At 38.2% G+C, this 21,800-nt stretch overlaps 1 protein-coding gene across 1 annotated transcript in view; it reads right to left on the bottom strand.

Annotated features, from left to right (window-relative positions):
- Positions 1 to 1,539: 1,539 nt before the first annotated feature.
- The window catches only part of LOC138755400 (centrosome and spindle pole-associated protein 1), a 226,372-nt gene continuing 206,111 nt past the window's right edge, over positions 1,540 to 21,800 (bottom strand). Inside the window, exons 23-31 of the mRNA XM_069921323.1 lie at positions 21,391 to 21,457; positions 19,029 to 19,155; positions 16,302 to 16,441; positions 8,407 to 8,541; positions 6,990 to 7,021; positions 4,674 to 4,734; positions 4,483 to 4,586; positions 3,794 to 3,917; positions 1,540 to 2,148 (exon numbers count right to left, since the gene is read on the bottom strand). Coding sequence (XP_069777424.1) covers positions 1,943 to 2,148; positions 3,794 to 3,917; positions 4,483 to 4,586; positions 4,674 to 4,734; positions 6,990 to 7,021; positions 8,407 to 8,541; positions 16,302 to 16,441; positions 19,029 to 19,155; positions 21,391 to 21,457 — 996 coding nt within the window. The 3' untranslated portion in view covers positions 1,540 to 1,942. The remainder of the gene's footprint in view (positions 2,149 to 3,793; positions 3,918 to 4,482; positions 4,587 to 4,673; positions 4,735 to 6,989; positions 7,022 to 8,406; positions 8,542 to 16,301; positions 16,442 to 19,028; positions 19,156 to 21,390; positions 21,458 to 21,800) is intronic.

Raw genomic sequence — 21,800 nt, forward strand, 5'->3', positions numbered from 1 at the left:
ATCTACGTGCATTTTGCACCACAACTCGCAAAATTGTCTCCCTGTCTTGATATTTCAAAAAGTGAATCAAAACTGCTCGAGGTGGTTGATCAGGATATGGTTTACTTCTTAAAGCTCTATGTGCTCTATCTAATTCCAAACCATCTGGAAAAAAATTAACATCTAATGAGTCAGGGATCTATTTAAATTTTTTTTTACTGGATCCGAACCCTCAATACCTTCTGGAATTCCCACTATCTTAAGATTATTCCGATGGCTTTGGTTTTCCAAAGAGTCAATCTTCTTCAATAAATCTTGTTTCTGAATTTCCCATCCAACAAAAGAATCTTCCACTTTTTCTATTTTCTCTCTATTTCGCTCCACTTGTTCTCTACAATCTTGAAAAACACCTTCAATTTTCTTAGTTATCTTGAACTGTATCCACCATATTTAAGCATCTGTTGACATCACCTTTAACATTAGAAATATCTTTCTTAACAGAAGAAACCTCATCACAAATATTATTTATTTTAACAGTCATCTTCACAAATCCATGATCCATCTGAGTAGATATTTGTGTTGACATACTACCCATTTGTTGAGCTATACTTTCAAGAATTGTAAAAATAGCATCAGAAGTAGATTCAATTGTCTTTTTTTGGGGCCTACCTTCTTTCAATTCAGCAGTAACCAACATTTCTTCTTCCATACCTTCCATCTGTGGAGAAGCCTTTTCTTCATGTTCTTTCAAGCCCACAGTTGATTTAAAGCTCTTAACTCCTTGTCAGCATGCCGACCGACGCAGGACCGACATCTTCGGTCCGTTGTCAGCCAGCCTCGCCGACAGCCCAGACTTTCTAAAGAAGGTCGCGGACCCTTGATGCACTGCGCATGCCCGGCTGCACCACAGGTTGCGCATGCGCCTCTTCTGATGCTCTGCCTCGGGCCTCCGTGCCACAAGGCACAACAGCTGTGTCGCGCGTCGGGCCCGACACTGGAGATTTCAACGGCTCGACATTGCGAGCGGACGGTTTGAGATGAGAGGAAAGAGTCGGAAGCCCGGCGCCATCTCGTGACTGCGAAGAGGGCGCCGCCGGGGTAATACTTAGGCGAGCTGGAGTACATTGAGGCTTGGCTGTCGGATCAGTCGACTCCGTGGATTCCACTTGGTAGATAGGCCTTAATTCCTCTGTACTTTTGAATAAAAGTTTCTTCTGAAATTGTGTTCTCAACTTCTTTGTATTAGTAGCCATTATGTTCTTATAATATTGAAACAACTTTAGAAATTTTTTTTTAAGCTTTTACAAAATCTTCAATTCGGGTATTTATTAGTCCAACTGAGGAGAAGTGGAATTACACATCTTCTTACGCCATCATGCCACACCCCCCCCACAGGAGATGCTATTTCCAAGAGAAAGAGATTTATTGGCTGAGGTCGTGGATACAAATTTTTCAGCCATAAAAATACAAGGGACAAATGAATTCTGGCTTTCTGTTGAGAGGAAAAATATTCATCGCTGCAAATGTTTTACACATTAATACCTCAGCAACTCGAACTAAACTTTTATTTTAAAATACAGCTTTATTTTTTTACTCACTTTCAACAAATTTGAATACAACATAAATTAATAAAATTTAGATATAAAAATGCATAAAAATGACATTCAGATAGCAGCACATGTTAGTGCTGGGTCTTCTATACAAAATTTGTTTTGAGTTTTTCCAGTGTAATTTTATGAATTATTGATCATACAGAATTCATATGCATTTAGTAAGCAATAGAAAGTGGATAAAAGAATCCTTGGAGTTGTTTTCTATTTTATTAAAGGCCACATATTGGTTATTAGAAGAGAATCATTGGTCCTGGATTTAAGTATTTAAATAACTATTTTTCTTACATGAAGACACCCACAGTCACTGACTAATCTGCCCAGTCAAATCCGTCATTTGGTGTAAAGTGCCTTCAGCTTCTCCAGTTGAAAGCAGATGTGTTGGCTAAGGGTCCTCGATCAAGTTGGGTATGATCAGCCATAAATCTCTTTAAAGTTTCTGATGTTCCAGGTCTCAACCATACCTCAGTGGCCTCTGTTTCAACAGAGCTTGGTCTTTCTTTATCTTTTGAAATGAATTGGGTCAGAATGTCATCATCTTCCACCATGATGTCTTTTCCTGGCAGATAAAGAAAATATCAACTAGGCCCTTAAAAATCAATTTTTTTTTCACTGGTATCAATGCTGGAGATAAAAATTCCAATTAATTAGTGAATGGCCAAAGCAGCACTGACAGGGAATTTGGGCTTCTGCACCTTTTGCCTGAGGGTAGCATTGAGAAGAGATTATGACTAGAGTGGTGGGATTCCTTTATAGTGTCCCACTGTAAAAGCATGAAACAAGCAACTCAAAAGAGCAATGGATGATTGATTTGGGCCTTCTGACCTCTCTCCTGGTTGGCATTAATTTTTAAAATGATTTTTAGTCTAACTGTGACTGGAGCAATTTTATTTATGTATGTTCTACACTGGGCTGTGGAAAGTAATTGAAGAGGACAGACTCAGCAACTGACCTGGTGTTGCCTGGATCTCTCTTAATTGGAATCATTTATGCCATGAACATTAAGGGAGGATTCCGCAGAGTGAATGGCATTTGCAAAAATTCAAACGTGCCAGAAGGGGTAATTACTGCCGTCTTCGCAACATCAGAAGGCTCAATTAGAATCTGATAGTAAGCATGTACTAGATCTATTTTTGCAAACACATATTATCTATCTTCTTCAGATTTATTGTCTCTTTTTAATTGCAGTATACTGTTATAGCTTTTTGCAGTTTTGTCACAGTACCTATTCTGTGCATGTGTACACTATGCAATAATATATGACAATAAGCTTATCGTTGTTCTATCCCTGATCCAAATGAAGTTTTAAAATAAGCAAAAGAATTAAGGATCAGGGTTGTGGAATTTTCCATTTTTATTTAGTATTATTATAGGTTCAGAGATTTGAGTGTAAAGGTTAAAACCTTGTGTTTTTGATTCTTAGTTAATTTTGTCCCTATCTCTTTAAGAAAAAAGTATTGTTTGTAGTGTTACCATAGTGACCATGATGTAATATCCATACAGACTAAGAGTTTGCATCTCATTCTTCGACGAACTATGAAGGAGACGTGAGTTCGAGATAATTTTCTTTGAATTCGTCATATTTTGTCTTATTTCTTCTTATATATCTCTTTAAAATTGAATATCATTATATCTTTAAATATAGCCGAATGCTTTGTTTATTCATTGTAATGAAAATCTTTATGCAAATTTATGTAAAATATTTATCTGCTTTATCAATGAATTAAAACTACATAAAGCTGCATTTACAGAGTTTGGTTTATTGGATTAATAAGATAGTAAGTCGGAATATCGTCCTCACGTTTCCTTGAAGATACGTTTTGAAATTAGGAAATACTAGAACCTGGAAAGTGCTGTCTATATTGAGAAAGGAATACTTTCCTTCAAGTTTAAAAAAAAGGTACAACTTCTATCCAGAAACCTCATTTATAATGAGGATTTAGTGTTTCATCTGCTTCTTTCCCCCTCTCTATTAATGCTGACCCATTGAGTATTGCCAGCATTGTTGTATCTTCAAATGTGTACTTCCCACTATATTTCCATTCAAAGGCTCTATCGGCTACGATCCACTTTTCTGTACTTGCCAATATTATTGCACACAATCTATCAGTTTGTTTGTGGTAAGTTCGCAGCCAGAAGAATGTCAGGTTTTGTGTGAAAATACAAACTATTTTTCCTCATTTTAAATAAATTCTATCGTGTACCTGCTTGCTGAAGGTCATGCAAATGCTTCATTCTCTGTTCATTTCTGGCTCTTACGTGATCCACATTAAAACTGTTCGCAGAGTGTAGATAGATTGAATCTAGCTGCGATTCAGGTTGAACTTCCTTTTTAAAAAAAATCAGATTTTGCCATCACCAAGCAGTTTTGAAACTACATTTAGAAAATTAAAACTTCTATGAAAATCTTTTTTACCTTCTACACTACAAGTTATTGTGGAAAGTAAAAACTTAATGCAGGCCCTTTCTGGAAATCAAAAGAATTTCAATAAATTTATCAAAAATTATTTTCCTTTCACAAAACTGCATTGACTTTGCCAGATTACCTTTTTCTTCCTATAATACATAACATATTCAATAATTCTTTGACACTTTAAACTAAGCAGCCTGTTATTTCAACTTACCGTTAACCTCCCTTTTTGAACAAAGGAGTTACTTCGTTCAAAAATTAGTGAGAAATAGTCAATCAAAATGCATCAAATTATTTATTACTTGTATTGCACTGAGGTGAAGGTTCTCACATGTCTGAAAACAAGTTACAAAAAAAATACAATATGCTAAGAGTTCCTATTTTCCATGGTTTCAAGTCATTTTTGGTCATTTTAATCTGCCCCATCTTCCAATATTTAAAAAAAAACTACCATAAGTATTAAAACGATGTAAAATAACATACCGATTCCAGCCTACTTCGATTCCGACGACGTCTCTCACGCGGAGGTAGTTTTCTTGCTGTTGTCTCAACATCTACTGGATAAGGAAAAGTTTCTCCATGACTTCCTAAATAAGAGGAAACACTTAAATTAAGCTGACCATGAAAAGTTAGCCCTTACAAGTATTTCAGTGAGCAGAAATGTTAGAACATACCTAAAAAGGCACTTTCAGATTCTAGCAATGAATTTTTCGTCAAGTCTTCCTGTGAATCTGTCTGCCAGAGTAATTTCCACAAAATTAAAATAGGGAATGTGTATAAATACTCACAAACTAATATCATAGGTATTATGGAATGCATAATAAAATGTTTCTCAGAGAACAACTGACAATGCAGTACTTTTTCAATACACATTATTCATACCAACATGTTGTAATTTTCAACATTTCATCTTATAGAGGAAATCAATAGCAATTTAAAAAAATTGTACTTTGTGTTTGTACAGAAAATACAGAAATCTTCCTCCTGAATTTGAAGTATCAGTAAATCCATTGTTTTGTGCAAAATGTCTTCATATATCTGGCAAAACAAGAATCCTAGATTGGGAAAAAAATATTTACAGAAATCTAAACTGGAGGGAGGATTGGCATTACCCAACTTTAGAATTTATTATTGGGCAATTAATATTAGTTACTTAAGGTATTGGTTGAATTATTCAGAATTATCTCTAAATCCCCATTGGGTAAATTTAGAAATTAAACTGGTACAAAATTTCTCAATTAGTTCTATTTTGGGAGCTGCTCTCCCTTTTACTCTTACTAAACTATATAAACTAATTGATAATCCAATGGCTAAAATATACACTACGTATATGGTTTCAATTCCGGAGATTTTTTGGCCTAAGTCATTTTATCTTGGAAACTCCTATTGTACTAAATTTCTTTTTTCATCCCTCTCTAATTGATCAAGCTTATTTACTCTGGAAAGTTAAAGGTATAACATGCTTTTCGGATTTATTCTTGGATAACTCTTTCATGTCATTTGAACAATTATCCATGAAATATGATTTACCTCGATCTCATTTCTTTCGAGATTTGCAGATTAGGAGTTTCTTAGTTTCGACTTTACCCTCTTTTCCCAATCGGGAGACTACGACTGTTTTAGAGGATATACTATATTCAAAATTCCCTCCAAAAGGTGTGATATCTAAATTATATAATATAATTACAAAAATAAATTCTGGGACTTTTGGAAAGTTTAAAAATGATTGGGAAAGAGAACTCAACCTTCATATTTCCAATGAAAATTGGAATAAAATTCTGCGACTGGTAAACTCCTCTTCTCTATGTGCAAAACATTCACTGATACAGTTTAAAGTTGTTCATAGAGCTCATATGTCTAAAGATAAACTCCATCGTTTTTATTTTCATATCGACCCTATATGTGATAAATGTCAATTGGAAATAGCTTCCCTTACACATATGTTTTGGTCCTGTCCCTCTTTACAGAATTATTGGAAGGAAATATTTTCCATTATATCTACCGTTTTGAATATTGATTTACAACCACATCCCATTACTGCAATTTTTGGATTACCTATGATAGATTTGACTTATTTTTCTTTTCCTGCGGATCGTATGATTGCTTTTCTTACACTAATGGCTAGAAGATCTATACTATTGAATTGGAAAGAGGTTAATCCTCCCACTGTTTTCCAATGGTTTACCCAAACTATACTATGTTTAAATTTAGAGAAAATTAGAAACTCTGTCTATGAATCCCCTTCTAAGTTTGAGTTAACCTGGCAATCATTTATTCAATATTTTCATTTGTGGTGAGTTGATCTGGCTCTGTTTTCTTTTTATGATTATGTATGATAATTGGGCTGTTAGATGAGATCGGAGTGATCGGCATGATTTAGCTATATCGGTAAGTTTTTTTTAAAGTTTTTAATTCAGATTTGTTTTTTCTTCCTTTTTGGGGTTTTTTTTTCTCTCTTTTTTTATATATTTTTATTAATTATATCATTTTTTTTAGAGATAGTTCATACTCTAAACTGATCTAAAAATTTTTTTATGATATATTTTTATTCTGCAATATTATTGTTTAATATCTCTGTATTAATTCATTATTTACTATGTATTTTTCATATCTCTTTGAACTGTATGTGTTTATAAATTATAATAATAATAAAAAGATTGGAAAAGAAAGAAATATTGCATAGTAGGGAGTTAATAAATCCTCCTGACCTTGCAGGATAAGTGTGCAGTAAGATTATACAAGTAGAAAGCAAAATTAAACATTCAGAATTTAAAATTATATTGAATATAGCCCACTAAATTGATGCAAGAACACAGCTCTGTTTTCTTCCATTCAGGACTAATAATGTTCAGATTGTACATAAGAGAAAACAAATTTTGAATCTCCATGAAGCAGAATGAAGAAGCAGTATATAGAGTTTTACCCTGCCAATTATTAGATTATGGAATTAGAACTATGGAGTTAGTGACGACAGTATGATTTTTACTTACCAATGCAATATTGCTTGAATTCATACAGGAAACTAGAAAAAGCGGGAAAGATTTTAAAAAATATAAATAAATTGAAGAACTTTTGTAACCTTTTGGGGATCAACCTGCAATGACTTTAAGTGAGTGATCCCATGCTGTTTTTAGTATTCATCCTCTTTGACTTTCAACTGCTTGCTAAGTCATCATTGCCATAGCCCCAGTAAAGACAATTTTAAAAGTCAGAAACTGACATTTGTTGGTTAAGGAGCATTCTGTCCCTTTTTCTTTGAAAGAAGTACAAAGTTCATGAATATGCAATGGTACTCAGTCCAATGATCAACAGTAAGTATACCTTGAAAGGAAGTGAGAATTTTCAAACATATGGATCAGCTTTCTACTTTCATTTCCCTTGTGTTTTAGAATATGATGTTGATTCTTATTTATCAAAAAGGGAACAAAGGTACAATAACATAAAATTAAATGCTAGTAATTTCTTTTCAAACTTGAAAGATTACATTCAGAAATTAATTGACTGAAAAGCTTAAAATGTCCCATCATCACACAGAATTTCTGACATTTGTGAAGAAAGAAACATCTGATTAACACTGCAATTAAAATACATACAGCTTCAACCAGTAATGTAACCTATGCTATCCATTGTCTATAGCAGGGGGCTCAAAAGTGGTCGATATTGACCCCTGGGGGTCAATAACGCTGGGGAGAGGTCGAATGAACTTTGGCGGTGGAAAGCAGGGGCTGATCAACAGAAAATAGTGCCTATGGCAGTGGTGGCCACCATGTTGTATTTGACTTCAGCCTTTGAATAATTTGAGAGTAAGTGGGAGGACGGACAGAGTGTAGAAGAAAGATTAATGTGGTCTTTGGACCTTTGGTAGCCCCCCCACCCCCTTTCTCCGTCGCACCGGGATTCCATCCCTGGGGGTCAATGAGGGATCGGGTATCCCATGAAGAGGTCGATGGTCTAAAAAGTTTGGAGACCCCTGGTCTATAGGAATGAGTGTTCCAGAATTTTTGCTTCATTGTTTTATACAACTCCTTGTGGTGAGTTTCAAGACTTGAACATTCACAATGTTGATACTGCCAGAAGATGCAGTCTCCAGTTTAAAACTCCATGCCCTTTTAATCCCATAGCAGGCATAATTTTCATAAGTATTAGAGCCAGAATCAGCAGACTAAGAAACAGGCTGTAAGAGGTTAATTGGGGCATTTGGATGGCACAGACGTGGGCCAGAAGGACCAGCTGAACATGTAAATTCAAATTTTAAATTTATGTTGGGAAAGAAATAGATATTGTGCAGTGTAAACACAGTTAAGTTCTTGTCATTCTTGGTTTAGCCTGAAAGAAAGGCCAGAAAATTAGAAGAGTTAAGGGCAATACTACACGTGAAGCAAATTATATTATTTTTGTATTTCTAACCTGCTTCTTCCTTTTTCATGATGTCCAATTTCTTTTTTTGCTCTCTCAATAAGGCCTCCTGTTGTATCTCCAATGTATTACTGTCATTTGGAGGATCTGGATACTTTTGTCTTACTTGAGCACGTGTTGCTGAATCTATATCATAGGTTAAAAAAGGGACATTGCAATCATAAATTATAGAACAGCAACAGACGAAAAAAAACAAACTATTCTTCCTTTACAGTCACATTTTATATAATTCAATTTTTTTCAGTGGGGTGTGAGTTTATAATTAGATATGTTGTGATGGATTATGTTATATTTTATATTGTATATAGATAGGTTTTAAAAGAGATAAATTGTGGGGTTTTTTTAGTGTAGGTCAAAAACAAATACAAACACTTCAAAACAGATCTCATTTAAATTACAAGAGCTTGGCTCAAGCCAGACAGTCCAGGCTCCGAGTGCCTTTGCAAAAACTTTGAAGAATGCCTATAAGGACTTCACAAGCAGATGTTAATTGGACATGCTATGGAATAATGGATTATTGTTTTGGAAAACAACAGATGAACAAACTCAGAAGATTGGGTCCGGTGCCGCAGCCTGAGTGCAGTTTGCTGTTCTAACATGGTCATGTGGTTTTCTCTGAGAGAGAGAGAGAGAGAGAGAGAGAGAGAGAGAGAGAATTCAGTTCTACAGTTCAGCAGCAGCATCTGGGACTGGAACAGAACAAGCTGGCAAACTTGTGGAAAGAAACCCATTTTGAAGATAGGTTATGAGTTCTTAGTTCAGCTTGCTCAAAGTCCTTATGGTCTATATGAGAGGAGATGGTTGGCTGTATAATGTTTCACTTGAAATAAGGGAAACAGAAAAGGACATCTGTGGTGACCTGAAAGAAAGAGGTTATCATCTGGAAAACCCTGATGGGGCAAGTTTCTTTAGCAAGACAATGAAGTAACTGATCAGAAGGAATCAGTTGTGGGTGTTCAATGAGCAACAAATCTCTCTCTGAAAACCAACTAGATCCTTCTAGAGTGGTAACCATTTACCTTTCAAGCACCAAAGCCTGGTGAAGATTCATAAATGTAAAATTCTGTGCACAGTATAAGAATTGCCTGATCCCGGTGAACTTGGAGGAGTGAGAAGTAAGATTGGACTGTGAATTCAAGAGCTTTTCTAAACTTATACACACATTACATACACGTGCACTTAGAATTAGAAGGGGGTTAAGTTAGGTTAATTTTATAGTATTAAGTTAGATTTTGATCCTGTTTTCAGGTTTAAAGATAATTAAAAGCAACTTTTGTTTAAGTAACCATTTGTCTGGGTGAATTTCTATTGCTGATGGGTTTTGGGGTCCTCTGAGCTCATAAGATTTGGGGGGGGGGGGCACTTGGAGCCTAGACTGTCTGTCTTAAGCCAAGTTCTTGCATTTTAAATTAGGTCTGTTTTGAAGTGTCTGTATTTGTTTGTGACCTACAATAAAAAAAACCTACCACAATTTATCTCCTTTAAAACATTTCTTTCAAAATTTAGCCCACATCCTTCTGCATCTATCCGATTCAAGTATTTGTTTGGACACTTCTCAAATGCTGTCAACATGTCTGCTTCCACCACTCTCTCAGACAGTGTATTCCAGGTACTCACTACTCTTTAGATGGAACGGTTCCTCCTCAGACCCCCTCTAAATGTCTGACCCTTCACCTTTAAATATTTAGCTTTATCTAGCATAGGGAAAAAGTTTTCCAGTCTATATTCTCATTCTTAAAAATACCTTAATCATGTTCCCTTCTTAACAGCTGCTGCTCCAGAGAAAACAGCTTGAGCCTTTATCTCATGTCTAAAGCACTTAAAACAACATTCTGGTGCATTTCCTTAGCACCCTCTAATGCAATCACATCTTCCCTGCAGTGCAGTGACCAGAACTGCACATAGTACTTCAGCTGAGGTTTGACCAATGTTTCAAAAAGTTGGAACCTAACCTCCCTCCTCTTCCATGTCCTGAGGCTAGCATTCTATATGCCTTCTTAACCATGTTATCTACCTGTCACCTCGCATTCATCTGGATTAAACCACATCTGCCATTTCTCAGTCCATTTCACTCACACCTTACAATCAAATTGACCACCATCAACTCCAGCATATTTTGTGCCATTTGAAAATCTGCTGATCATGTCTGTTGCATCCATATCTATCTAAAACATTTACTGGGTGTTGTTGATGATGTATATTCCTTCTGCCTCCATCAGCCAGCTCCCCACCATGACTACCAGCCCCCCCACATCTCCATCGGGCACACAAAACTCAAAACGGTCAACCAGTTTACCTATCTCGGCTGCACCATTTCATCAGATGCAAGGATCGACAATGAGATAGACAACACTCGCCAAGGCAAATAGCCTGGAAAAACAACCAACTGAAAAACCTCACAAAGATAAGCGTATACAGAGCCGTTGTCATACCCACACTCCTGTTCGGCTCCGAATCATGGGTCCTCTACCGGCACCACCTACGGCTCCTAGAACGCTTCCACCAGCGTTGTCTCCGCTCCATCCTCAACATCCATTGGAGCGCTTTCATCCCTAACGTCGAAGTACTCGAGATGGCAGAGGTCGACAGCATCGTGTCCACGCTGCTGAAGATCCAGCTGCGCTGGATGGGTCACGTCTCCAGAATGGAGGACCATCGCCTTCCCAAGATCGTGTTATATGGCGAGCTCTCCACCGGCCACCGTGACAGAGGTGCACCAAAGAAAAGGTACAAGGACTGCCTAAAGAAATCTCTTGGTGCCTGCCACATTGACCACCGCCAGTGGGCTGATAACGCCTCAAACCGTGCATCTTGGCACCTCACAGTTTGGCGGGCAGCAACCTCCTTTGAAGAAGACCGCAGAGCCCACCTCACTGACAAAAGGCAAAGGAGGAAAAACCCAACACCCAACCCCAACCAACCAATTTTCCCCTGCAGCCGCTGCAACCGTGTCTGCCTGTCCCGCATCGGACTTGCCAGCCACAAACGAGCCTGCAGCTGACGTGGACTTTTTACCCCCTCTATAAATCTTCGTCCGCGAAGCCAAGCCAAAGAAAGAGATATTCCTTCTGCCTTTCTACATAGTGAAAGGTTAAAGAGGTGCAGTTAAAGTAGCCTTGACAGGTTACTTTGGAAATTATGCATATGGACAGTACAGTTAGCGTAGCGGTTAGCTCATCATCGCCTTTACAGCACTAGTAATTGGGACCAGGATGTGAATTCCGTACTGTCTGTAAGGAGTATGTACATTCTCCCCATGTCTGCGTGGGTTTTCCTTGGTTTCCAGTTTCCTTCCACGTTCCAAAACGTACTGGGGCTGGGGGGGTAAATTGGGTAGCATGGACTCATGGGCCGAAATGGCCTGTTACCGTACCATACTGTATGACTAAATTTAATAGACTGATAATGAATGGTGTGAATATTTAGGCTGGTAGATGAAGCATCAATCAGGCAGGATACTTTGTTCTGCACAATTGAATGGTGTCAAGCTTCTTGAATGTTGCTGGAACAACACTCAAGTAGGCCAGTGTTATGGGCCCAAAGGACCCCAAAAACCACCAGCAATAGAAATTCACCAAGACAAATGGCTACTTAAATAAAAATTGCTTTTAATTTTCTTTAAACATAAAAACAGGATCAAACTTTAACTTATCACTATTAAATTAACCTAACTTAACCCCCTTCTAATTCTAAGTACATGTGTATGTAATGTGTGTGTAAGTTCAGAAAAGTTATTTGATTCACAGTCCAATCTCACTTCTCACTCCTCCAAGTTCACCCGTATCAGGCAATTCTTATACTGTTCACCAGGCTTTGGTGCTTGAAAGGTAAATGGTTACCATTCAGGAAGGTTCTTGTCAGTTTTCAGAGAGAGATTTGTTGTTCACTGGACACCCACAATTGATTCCTTGTAATCAGCCAGGTCAGTGTCTTGCCAAAGAAACTTGCCGCAACAGGGTTTTCCAGATGATAACCTCTTTCTTTCAGGTCACCACAGAGTTCCCTTTTGTTTCCCTTATTTCAAGTGAAACATTATGCAGCCAGACATCTTCTCTTGTATGGACCACAAGGGCTTTGACCAGGCTAAACTAAGAATTCACAACCCATCTTCAAAATGGGGATTTTCCTCAAGCTTGCCAGCTTGTCCTGTTCAAGTTCCAGCTGCTGCTGCTGAACTGTGGAACTGAATTCTCTCTCTCTCTTTCTCTCGCTGAGAAAACCACACGACCGTCTTAGAACAGCAAACTGCATTCAGACTGCAGCACCAGACCCAATCTTCTGAGTTAGTTCATCTGTTGCTTTCCAAAACAACAATCCATTACTCCATTGCATGTCCAGTTAACACCTACTTGTGAAGTCCTTATAGGCATTCTTCAAAGTTTTTGCAAAGGCAGTCGGAGCCTGGATTGTCTGGCTTGAGCAGAGCTCTTGCAATTTAAATGAGATCTGTTTTTAAGTGTTAGTATTTGTTTTTGTCTTCAAATTGGGGTTTTTCCACAAGCTTGCCAGCTTGTCCTGTTCCAGTCCCCAGCTGCTGCTGCTGAACTCTAGCACTGCAGAACTCTCTCTCTTTTTCTCTCTCTCTCACTGTCAGAGAAAATCCTGTTTTACTCTCTCTGCTTGCAAAACTACATGACCCCCCCCACCCTTAGAACAGCAAACTGCCCTCAGACAGTCTTCGGCTCTGAACCTAATCCTATGAGTTCTTTCATCTGTTGTTTTTCAAAACAACAATCCATTAGATAAGTCCCTTGGACACTCTTCAAAATTTTTGAAAAGGCTCTTGGTACTGGGCCTGTCTAGGTTGAGCAGAGCTCCAGTATTTTAAATAAGATCTGTTTTGAAGTTTTTGTAAGTGACCTACACTAAAAACCTGCCAAAATTTATCTCCTTTTGAAACATGTCTATATACAATATAAAATATAATATAATCCATCACATTTTCTAACACATTTTCAATTTGTGCCTTTAAGACTCCAGGTGTCAGGGATTAAGTCACAGGTTACTCTACCTACTTGCACAATCAATGTAGTTACATAGCTATTCCAATAATAAGATTGAAAAATATTTTTAGTTTAAACTGTATTTTCAATTGTTAAATACTTTTGGATATTAGTGAATGACACACTGATCTCTACCTTGCAGAGGCCCGTCCACAGCTCTCAGACATCTCCTCCTATTGTCCCCTCCCACAGGACCCCACCACTACACATCAAGGCATTGTCTCCAACATCATCTCCTACTTCATCACCTCTGGTCACCTCCCCTCCACAGCCACCAACCTCATTCTCTCCCACCACTGCACTGCCCGTTTATACCTTCTATCCAAGATATACAAACCCAACCATCCGGGTAGACCCATTGTTTCTGCCTGCTCCTGCCCCACTGAACTAGCTTAATCTTACCTTGACTTTATCTTTTCTCCCCTGGTCCAATTCCTCCTCACCTACATCTGCAACACCTCACATGCCCTCCATCTCCTCAAAGACTTCAGATTCCCTGAACCAAACCGCCTCATCTTCACAATAGATGTCCAATCCCTTTATACATCTATCCCCACACAGAAGATCTGAAAGTAATTTTCTTCTTCCTGGACCAAAGATCTGACAAGTCACCCTCCACCACCACCCTCCTCCACCTGGCAGAACTTGTCCTCACTCTAAATAACTTCTCCTTTAACTCATCCCACTTCCTCCAAATCAAAGGAGTAGCCATGGGTACCTGCATTGGTCCCAGCTACACTTGCCTGTTTGTGGGTTTTGTGGAGCAATCCATTTTGCAAGCCTATGCAGGCATGACCCCTTAACTCTTTCTCCAGTATACTGACGACTACATCGGGGCAGCCTCATGTACCCACGATGAGCTTGTCAACTTCATCCACTTCGCGGCCAACTTCCACCCTGATCTTAAACTCACCTGGTCCATCTTCAATAATACTCTACACTCCCTGGATCTCTCATGTCTTCATATCGGGAGACAAGCTTTCCACCAACATATACTACAAATCCTCCTTTTCCCACAACTACCTGGACTATACTTCCCCTTCTCTCAATTTTTCTATCTCCACCACATCTGTTCCCAAGATGAGGTCTTCCAGTCCATATCTTCTGAAATATCTGCCTTCTTCCACAAATGGGGCTTCCTCCCCACCACTATCAACTCAGCCCTTACTCAAATCTGCTCCATTTTACACTTATCTGCCCTGGCTCCCGCAACAAACATTGAATCCTCCTTACCTACCACAACCCCAGCCTCTCCATCCAACGCATTATCCGCTGGAATTTCTAGCACTTACTATAGGTACACAATCCTTTATCTGGAACCCTTGGGGACAGTGTGTTCCAAATTTTGGATTTTTCCAGATTTCAGAAAGCCAGATTTAAGCCCACCTGAATTGTGCTGCCGTATCCACCCCCACCCTCTTCCAGTCGCGCTGCCATCTACCCCCCCACCACCCGCCCAACTCACACTGCCGGTCTCTCGCCCACCTGACTCGCGCTGCTTTCTCTCTCCCCACTTGCCGGATTTTGGAGCTTTCCGGATTTTAGATGTCTGGATAAAGGATTGTGTACCTGTACAGGATCCCATCGCCAGACACATTTTTCCTTCTCCTCCACTCTCAGCCTTCCACAGGGACTGCTCCCTCCACACTCATCCCTTCCCACTCACCACATTCCTGGCACCTACCCTGTGCCCGCAGGAGGTTAACACTTGTGCCCACACCTCCTCCCTCACCACAGTCCAGGGTCCCAAACAGGCCTTTGAAGTGAAGCAACACTTTCACGTACATCCAGAGGACTTATTTATTGCATCCAGCGCACCCTTTGTGGCATTCTTTACTTCAGAGAGACTGGTCGCAGACTGGGAGATCGCTTCACTCAGCACCTCCACAATGTTTGCATCCCCAGTAACCTCCCAGTGGCCATTTCAATTCTGAGTCAGACTCCTGTGCTCACATATCTGTCCATGGCCTTGTGTACTACCTACCTGACCACCTGAAGATTGAAGGAAAAACATTTTTTTTTCCCGTCTGGGCACCCTCCAGCCAGATGGCATTAACATTGACTTTACTGCTTTCCATTAAACCTGCTTGCCTTCTCTTTCCCCCTTCCCCCTCCCCCTTTTCCTGTCTTTCCAGTTCATCAACCCACCCAGCCATCCCTCCTCCTCATTGCTGCTGTCCCCTCCCACCTTTGCCTACCCCCCATTTCCCCCTCCCCGAAGCTTTTCTTCAGATGTCTGCCGGCATTTTCTCATACTTTGATGAAGGGCTCAAGCCCAAAACATTAGGTCAGTTATGTGTCTTTACCTTTGCTATAAAAAGGACACTTAGCTGGTGAGCTTTCCCAGCATTTTGTATTTTTTACTTCAACCAGTGTTTACAGAATTTTGTGATTTACGATTGGCTGTATGGCTTAACCAGTTGTCAAAGCAAAACAGAGGGTAGATTCTGCCAATTTTAAACAGAGTAAGTGAGCTCAGAGATAGTGTTCCAAAAAAATGAACCTGGATACCCACTTCAGGTAAGAATGGGCTTTGAAAACAGGCAACTGAGATTAGTTGTCACACCAGTCAGAAGAATTTCCAGGTGTCTCAGTCATTTGATTTTGATTGAATAAAGCTTGAATATTACCTGAAGAACATTGACACAACTATATTTTGAATATTTAACTAAATTATGCAAGTTACAAATATAGTCATATTAGTTCAAGTCAGACAATTTATAATTATTATATTTATGTGCCCTCAACATTTGCAAACTATAATTGGTCACAACAGTGAAATTTAATCTGATATCTAACATCACCACTAAACGTAGATCTGAGCAAAATATTCAGTAGAGAATAACTATTCCAAGACAAATTATGACTATTATTTGAGCCCACCTCTGTACTTCAAGTTGTTGAATTCTCGAATGTTTTGTGAATTAGCAGATTCTGTCCCTTTTGAAGAAGGGCGGTGCACCAAGGCCTGTATACGCTGTCGAGCCAAATCAAAAACATCTACGTGATTTCTCTCTCGTTTCCTATTGAAAAAGTTTACAAATAAGGAATATTACCTACAATAAGTATAGCACTGACAGTACATTTAATCCAATGTTTCATCTAACATGTCCAGAAATTCAGTTGCTATCTATAATCAATACCAAAATGATCACTAAATAATTAATTTGAAAGATCCAAGTTTTTATCATTGAGTCAAATACTCAACAATAAAGAGAAATTGAAGATTCTGGAACTATTAAGCAGAACCTGTGAAGAAAGGATCAGGCAATGAATTTTCATTGTTATACATTTTCCATCTCTACCAATAACACTTGACCTACAGTGCCTGTTCAACATTTTTGTTATTTCACTTTTCTATAATCTGCACCATTGATCCCTTGATCTCCTTTTCTCTAAAAAAATGTATCAATCCTTGTCCTCTATGTAAATACTAAGCTACTGGAAACTCCCGTTAGGGGTAACATAAACTTGTCATCTGCCCAGTCAAGCCCCATTAGAATTTTGCATATTGCAACATGATCACCTCTCATTTTTTTCAAATCTCTAGAGCAGGGGTGTCAAACTCGAATTCACAGAGGGCCAAAATTAAAAACTTGGACTAAGTCGTGGGCCAAACTAAATATTTATTGAAAATTTTCAACAACATCTGCATGTTTTCTCTTCTTTCAACATATGTAATGTTAAACTTTTTCTTATTAAAATAAATGTTTAATAATAGTTTTGGTTAAACTCTTTCCAGAAGAAGCATTAACAAATGAGAAATAAAATATTCAATAAATAATATTTCTCTATAGAAATGTATATTTCTAAATGTATATTTTTTCACAAGCCAACAAGTCAAAAAAATAACAACTTGCTTCAATGACAAACAGGTTTGTCTTTTAAAATGATGAACATATAGTCTGCCTCCCATCTGTCTTGAAAGGTCCTGTTTTCTGTCTTTCGTTTGGCCATTTTTCGTAAGGGGTTTATTACATGTGAATTAGGTGACAGGTCGCAGATGCTATTGAAAGTAAAGAGAGGAGGTGGGGACGATTAGCGGGTTGATGGGCCGGCGCCAATGCATTTGCAAAGCATTCTGCGATTTGTAGTATTAGCTGTGCATGCGCTATACTGGCGCGGCGGCCAGCGGGCCAGCTCTAATACATATTTGATATGATCTTGCTGGCCAAATATAATTATATCACGGGCCAAATTTGGCCCGCGGGCCTGAGTTTGACATGTGTGTTCTAGAGAGTAAAGGCCATATTTGCTTAAAATCTCCGATTCTACAATGAATATTATCCTAGGATTTAACCTATTGAACATTAACTTTACAAATATAGTAAAACCCCTGTTATCCAAAATTCAAACAATTGGCGAAAGAAATAAAGGAAAATAAATGAATAAATGCAAAGTTTAATGAAAAATAAATACATAAAAGATTAAAATTGCAAAAGTAAATGTTCTCTGAAGTAACACATAAAATTTTGGTGAAGACGGAAGCAAATATTCAGCCAGCAGTAGGCCTTGGTCAAATTCTGGTCATTGCAGCTGTTTGAATACAATGGTGTTGCCAATACTGCTCACCATTGCGGTGACTCTTAAAGTGTCTCCTTATCCCTGCTTAGTCAAAGTCTTTATCTTTCTTAGTACATTATTAAGCATATTAGTAAGGCTTTATCTGTAAACCTGGGGGAGGGGAGTTAATTATGATATTATTGTTAGTCTTTCGGTCGGCTCCGTGAGCAGGAGGAACCTGCAGATGCAGTGACGGTTAAATGTTTCAAAGAATATTAGTGAAAATAAAGTAAAATGCTTTAAGATTTATAATATTCATGCAAGTGAAGTTAGTTCAGTGTAAGTAAAAATTAGTATTTTTGTCTTTTAAACTGTTAATATTTAATGCAAGTGTATTAGTTAGACATTGTAAGAGTGAGTCTCAAGCAACCGGATAACTCACTTATCCTGCATCTTCATAGATACTAGGGGTTTTATTGAATATGTTGTTCTCAAGGAGAGGCCAGACTACCACATATATTCCAGATTCAGTCTCCTCAGACACCATAATTGGAGTTCTCTTTACAGTACATCTCCCCTGCAACAAAGGCCAACATACATTTTGCCATTCTGGTTGCTTACATGCTCAAATTTGATTTGTCATCAACAAAATAATGATGATAACTCAATTATACCTGAAGAGTTCGAAAAACCTATTAACAAGGAATATAAAAAAAAGATTTCTCAACAAGATCATGAGTGCAATATATTGAACTGAAAATAGGTTAGAAGACCTCAAAAAGTATATTTTGATGAATGTGGGTTTCCAAGAAGGCCACCACCATCAGTGAGCTGCAGCTTTGATTTAAGGATGACCTCTATTTCTATTATGCAGATAGTTAGATTTAATTTTACAGATTTATTAATGTTTATGAACTTCATGACTGTGGCCAAGCCTTGAGTGCTACAGGTGGTTACAAGAGTTTTGGGGAAACTGGAGTTGTGACTTTTAACTGAGGAAAATAACATTTTGGTAGGAAAATACAAAATACTTCCTTGTCCTATATTTTTCTATTTAATAACTGCTTTCCCAAAATTTATTCACTGGAATATGATTTTATTTCTAACCTGGCTATGGCAACAGCTCCATCATTTTCCACATCAATATTTTGAAACTGGTCCTCAAGGCGACGTTCCTCGCTTCTCAACTGTCTCCTCAGAGCTGACAGTTCACTAATTATATCTCTCTTTTCTTCTGCCAAAACACAAAGAGTATTTAAATAAAGATAAACAGATCAGGTTATATCTCAAATTTCACTTCAGAAAATCTTTTAGTTCTCCAGGATGGCATTGACTGTATGTCGGTACTAGTAGTGAAAAATCACATGCGAGAGCAGCAGATAAATTGCCGTGAGAATCCACAAAAAGCATGCAGAAAAGGCAAATCATGATATCAAACATAGTAAGAGTATAATACTGATTTGACAAAAATAACCAATTCTCCAAAAAAATGTGTATCCAAAATGGGCCTGGTCCTGACTGTACTTCTGTTTGTGTTTTCTCCATCTTCAACCAAATGACTTCATCTACAATTTATTCCAGGGGTAAGCCTAAACTCAGCATTATTGCATTTGAGAGATAATTATTTCAGAGATATTGCTTTTGTCCCATCAACCTCCTCTCTACAAATTTTCACCTTTGTTTCCCTCTTTCCCAGTTCTAACAAAATATCTCCAATCTGAAATATTAGCTTTGTTTTTCGCTGCATATATTATCTGACTTGCTGAGTGCTCACACATTTACATGAAATTACACGAAAAGGAAGAAATCAATGAACTAGTCAGACAAAACAACTGCAAAGTAAGATTCAGACCAAAAAATGGGAAGAATCTGGAAAGGAAAAGTTAAGAGAATGCATAATTGGCAATAGAGGTACAAAAGAATCTTGAACTGAATAAAAAGCTTTCTTGGCTAAGCTATAGGGACACAAGGGTAAGCAGTTTGTAAAACACTAGTTAGCCAACAGTTCAAATATCAGTACAGAACAAAACAAGAAGGTATGCATTAGTACACCAGAAAGGGAACCAATAAATTTGCAGAGGATACTGTCTGGGCTAGAGTATTTTCTTTATGGGAACAGATTGGCTAGGTTAGGGATGTGTCCTTTGGAACAAAGGAGGCCAAGGAGAGATCTACTAAAATTTCTAAAAGATCTGCACAAATGATCAGAGAATTAAAAACAAGAGAGGGATTGGTAAATAGGACGGAGCATAGACACGAATTGAGAAAAAGGTTATGTCCTACAACTTAAGGCTTGAAAAGGAGTTGAGGCAGGAATCTTCATCCAGGTATTTTTAAAAAAAATGCGTTAATTACTTGAAGTGCCACAACGTAAGCTGAGTAGTGGGAATAGCTAATATAGCTTTCTTTTTTATTTAGTATAGACATAGGGAAAAGGGCCTCTTTCTGAACCAAAGGGTGAGCAAATTTTTGTTCTTGAGTGTCATTATCTCAGAGGATCTTTCCTGGACTCAACACACCAATGGGATCATGAAGAAAGCACATCAGTGCGTTTATTTCCTCAGGAGTTTTCAGAGATTTGTTGTGACACCATAAATCCTGGCAAATTTATATAGAGGTATGGTGATCGGCTGCATTATGGTCTGATATGGGAACACCAATACCCCTGAGCTTAAAGCCCTCCAAAAGGTAGTGGACACAGCACAGGGCGTTACAGGCAAAACCCTCCCCACTATTGAGTATATCTACAGGGGACATTGCCGTATGAGGGCAGCAGCAATCATCAAAGACCCACACCACCCACCATATGCTCTGTTCTAGCTGCTGCCATCAGGAAAGAGTTATAGGTGCCACAAGACTCGCACAACCGGGTTCAGAAACAGCTGCTACTCCTCTACCATTAGAATCTTCAAGAACAAAATCAAAGTCAATTAGAGACTCATTTAAGGACTATTACTTGTGCACTTTATTGATTTTCTTTGTTCTCTCTGTATTGCAGCTTGTTTACAGTTATTCTATTTGTTTACGCTATGTACAGTTTATTTTTTGCACTGCCAATTAGTGGTAATCCAGGGTTGTATATGATGTCAAGTATGTACTCTGACAATAAATCTGAAATCTGAAGTTCACACTTTGGTTCTACACCAGTTCTTCCCCAACACCATTTAATCAATACTCCAATCTTCCTGTTTTAGGGACCAGAGAGAGCCACTTCACAATTCATCTCACTAAAATTAATCTTCCGCAACTCCTGTCACAGTTTTGCCTTTTCTCTCTACTTGCTGTCCACAAACATGTTGACATGGACAAAAAAATTTAAGGAATCTAAATTTTAAGTAAATGTACAATCAAATTTTGTTTGCAGCATTGCTCCGGTTTCCTCCCATTGTCTCATTTAGTTTTAGTACTCATAACTATCCAACAACTAATTACATTGTAGACCACTAGAACAATGTACAAGTAAATTTACCATGTGCTCGAAGCTGATTGCGTCTAGCTGGAACAGGCGGCGACTTTGTCCCTGAAAGTGGACGATGCTGTAAAACAAAAATATTTTAAGTCAATTTGTGATGTAAAAATCAAAGCAGCAACATTTCAAACTTAGATGAATTAAACTGACTAAAACATTCCAGGCTTAAGCCCTTGGACTTACAGTCCTTTAGAACAGCCATCCTCAACCTTTTTTTGACTATGGGCCCCTTTCCCTGTGAAGCAGTAGTTTTGATTTCTTCCGTACTTCTATAAACTACATAAAAAACGTAAAATATATTTATGTTACGTGAGGTGAAAAGAAAACAAGGCTTTTACCCAATTGAGAATGGCTGCTTTAAAAAGTAGATATTTATCTCCACTGCCTCAATGACATGGACAAGAGTTGTT

This window comes from Narcine bancroftii, chromosome 2, assembly GCF_036971445.1.
Source record: "Narcine bancroftii isolate sNarBan1 chromosome 2, sNarBan1.hap1, whole genome shotgun sequence".
Taxonomy (NCBI): Eukaryota; Metazoa; Chordata; class Chondrichthyes; order Torpediniformes; family Narcinidae; genus Narcine; species Narcine bancroftii.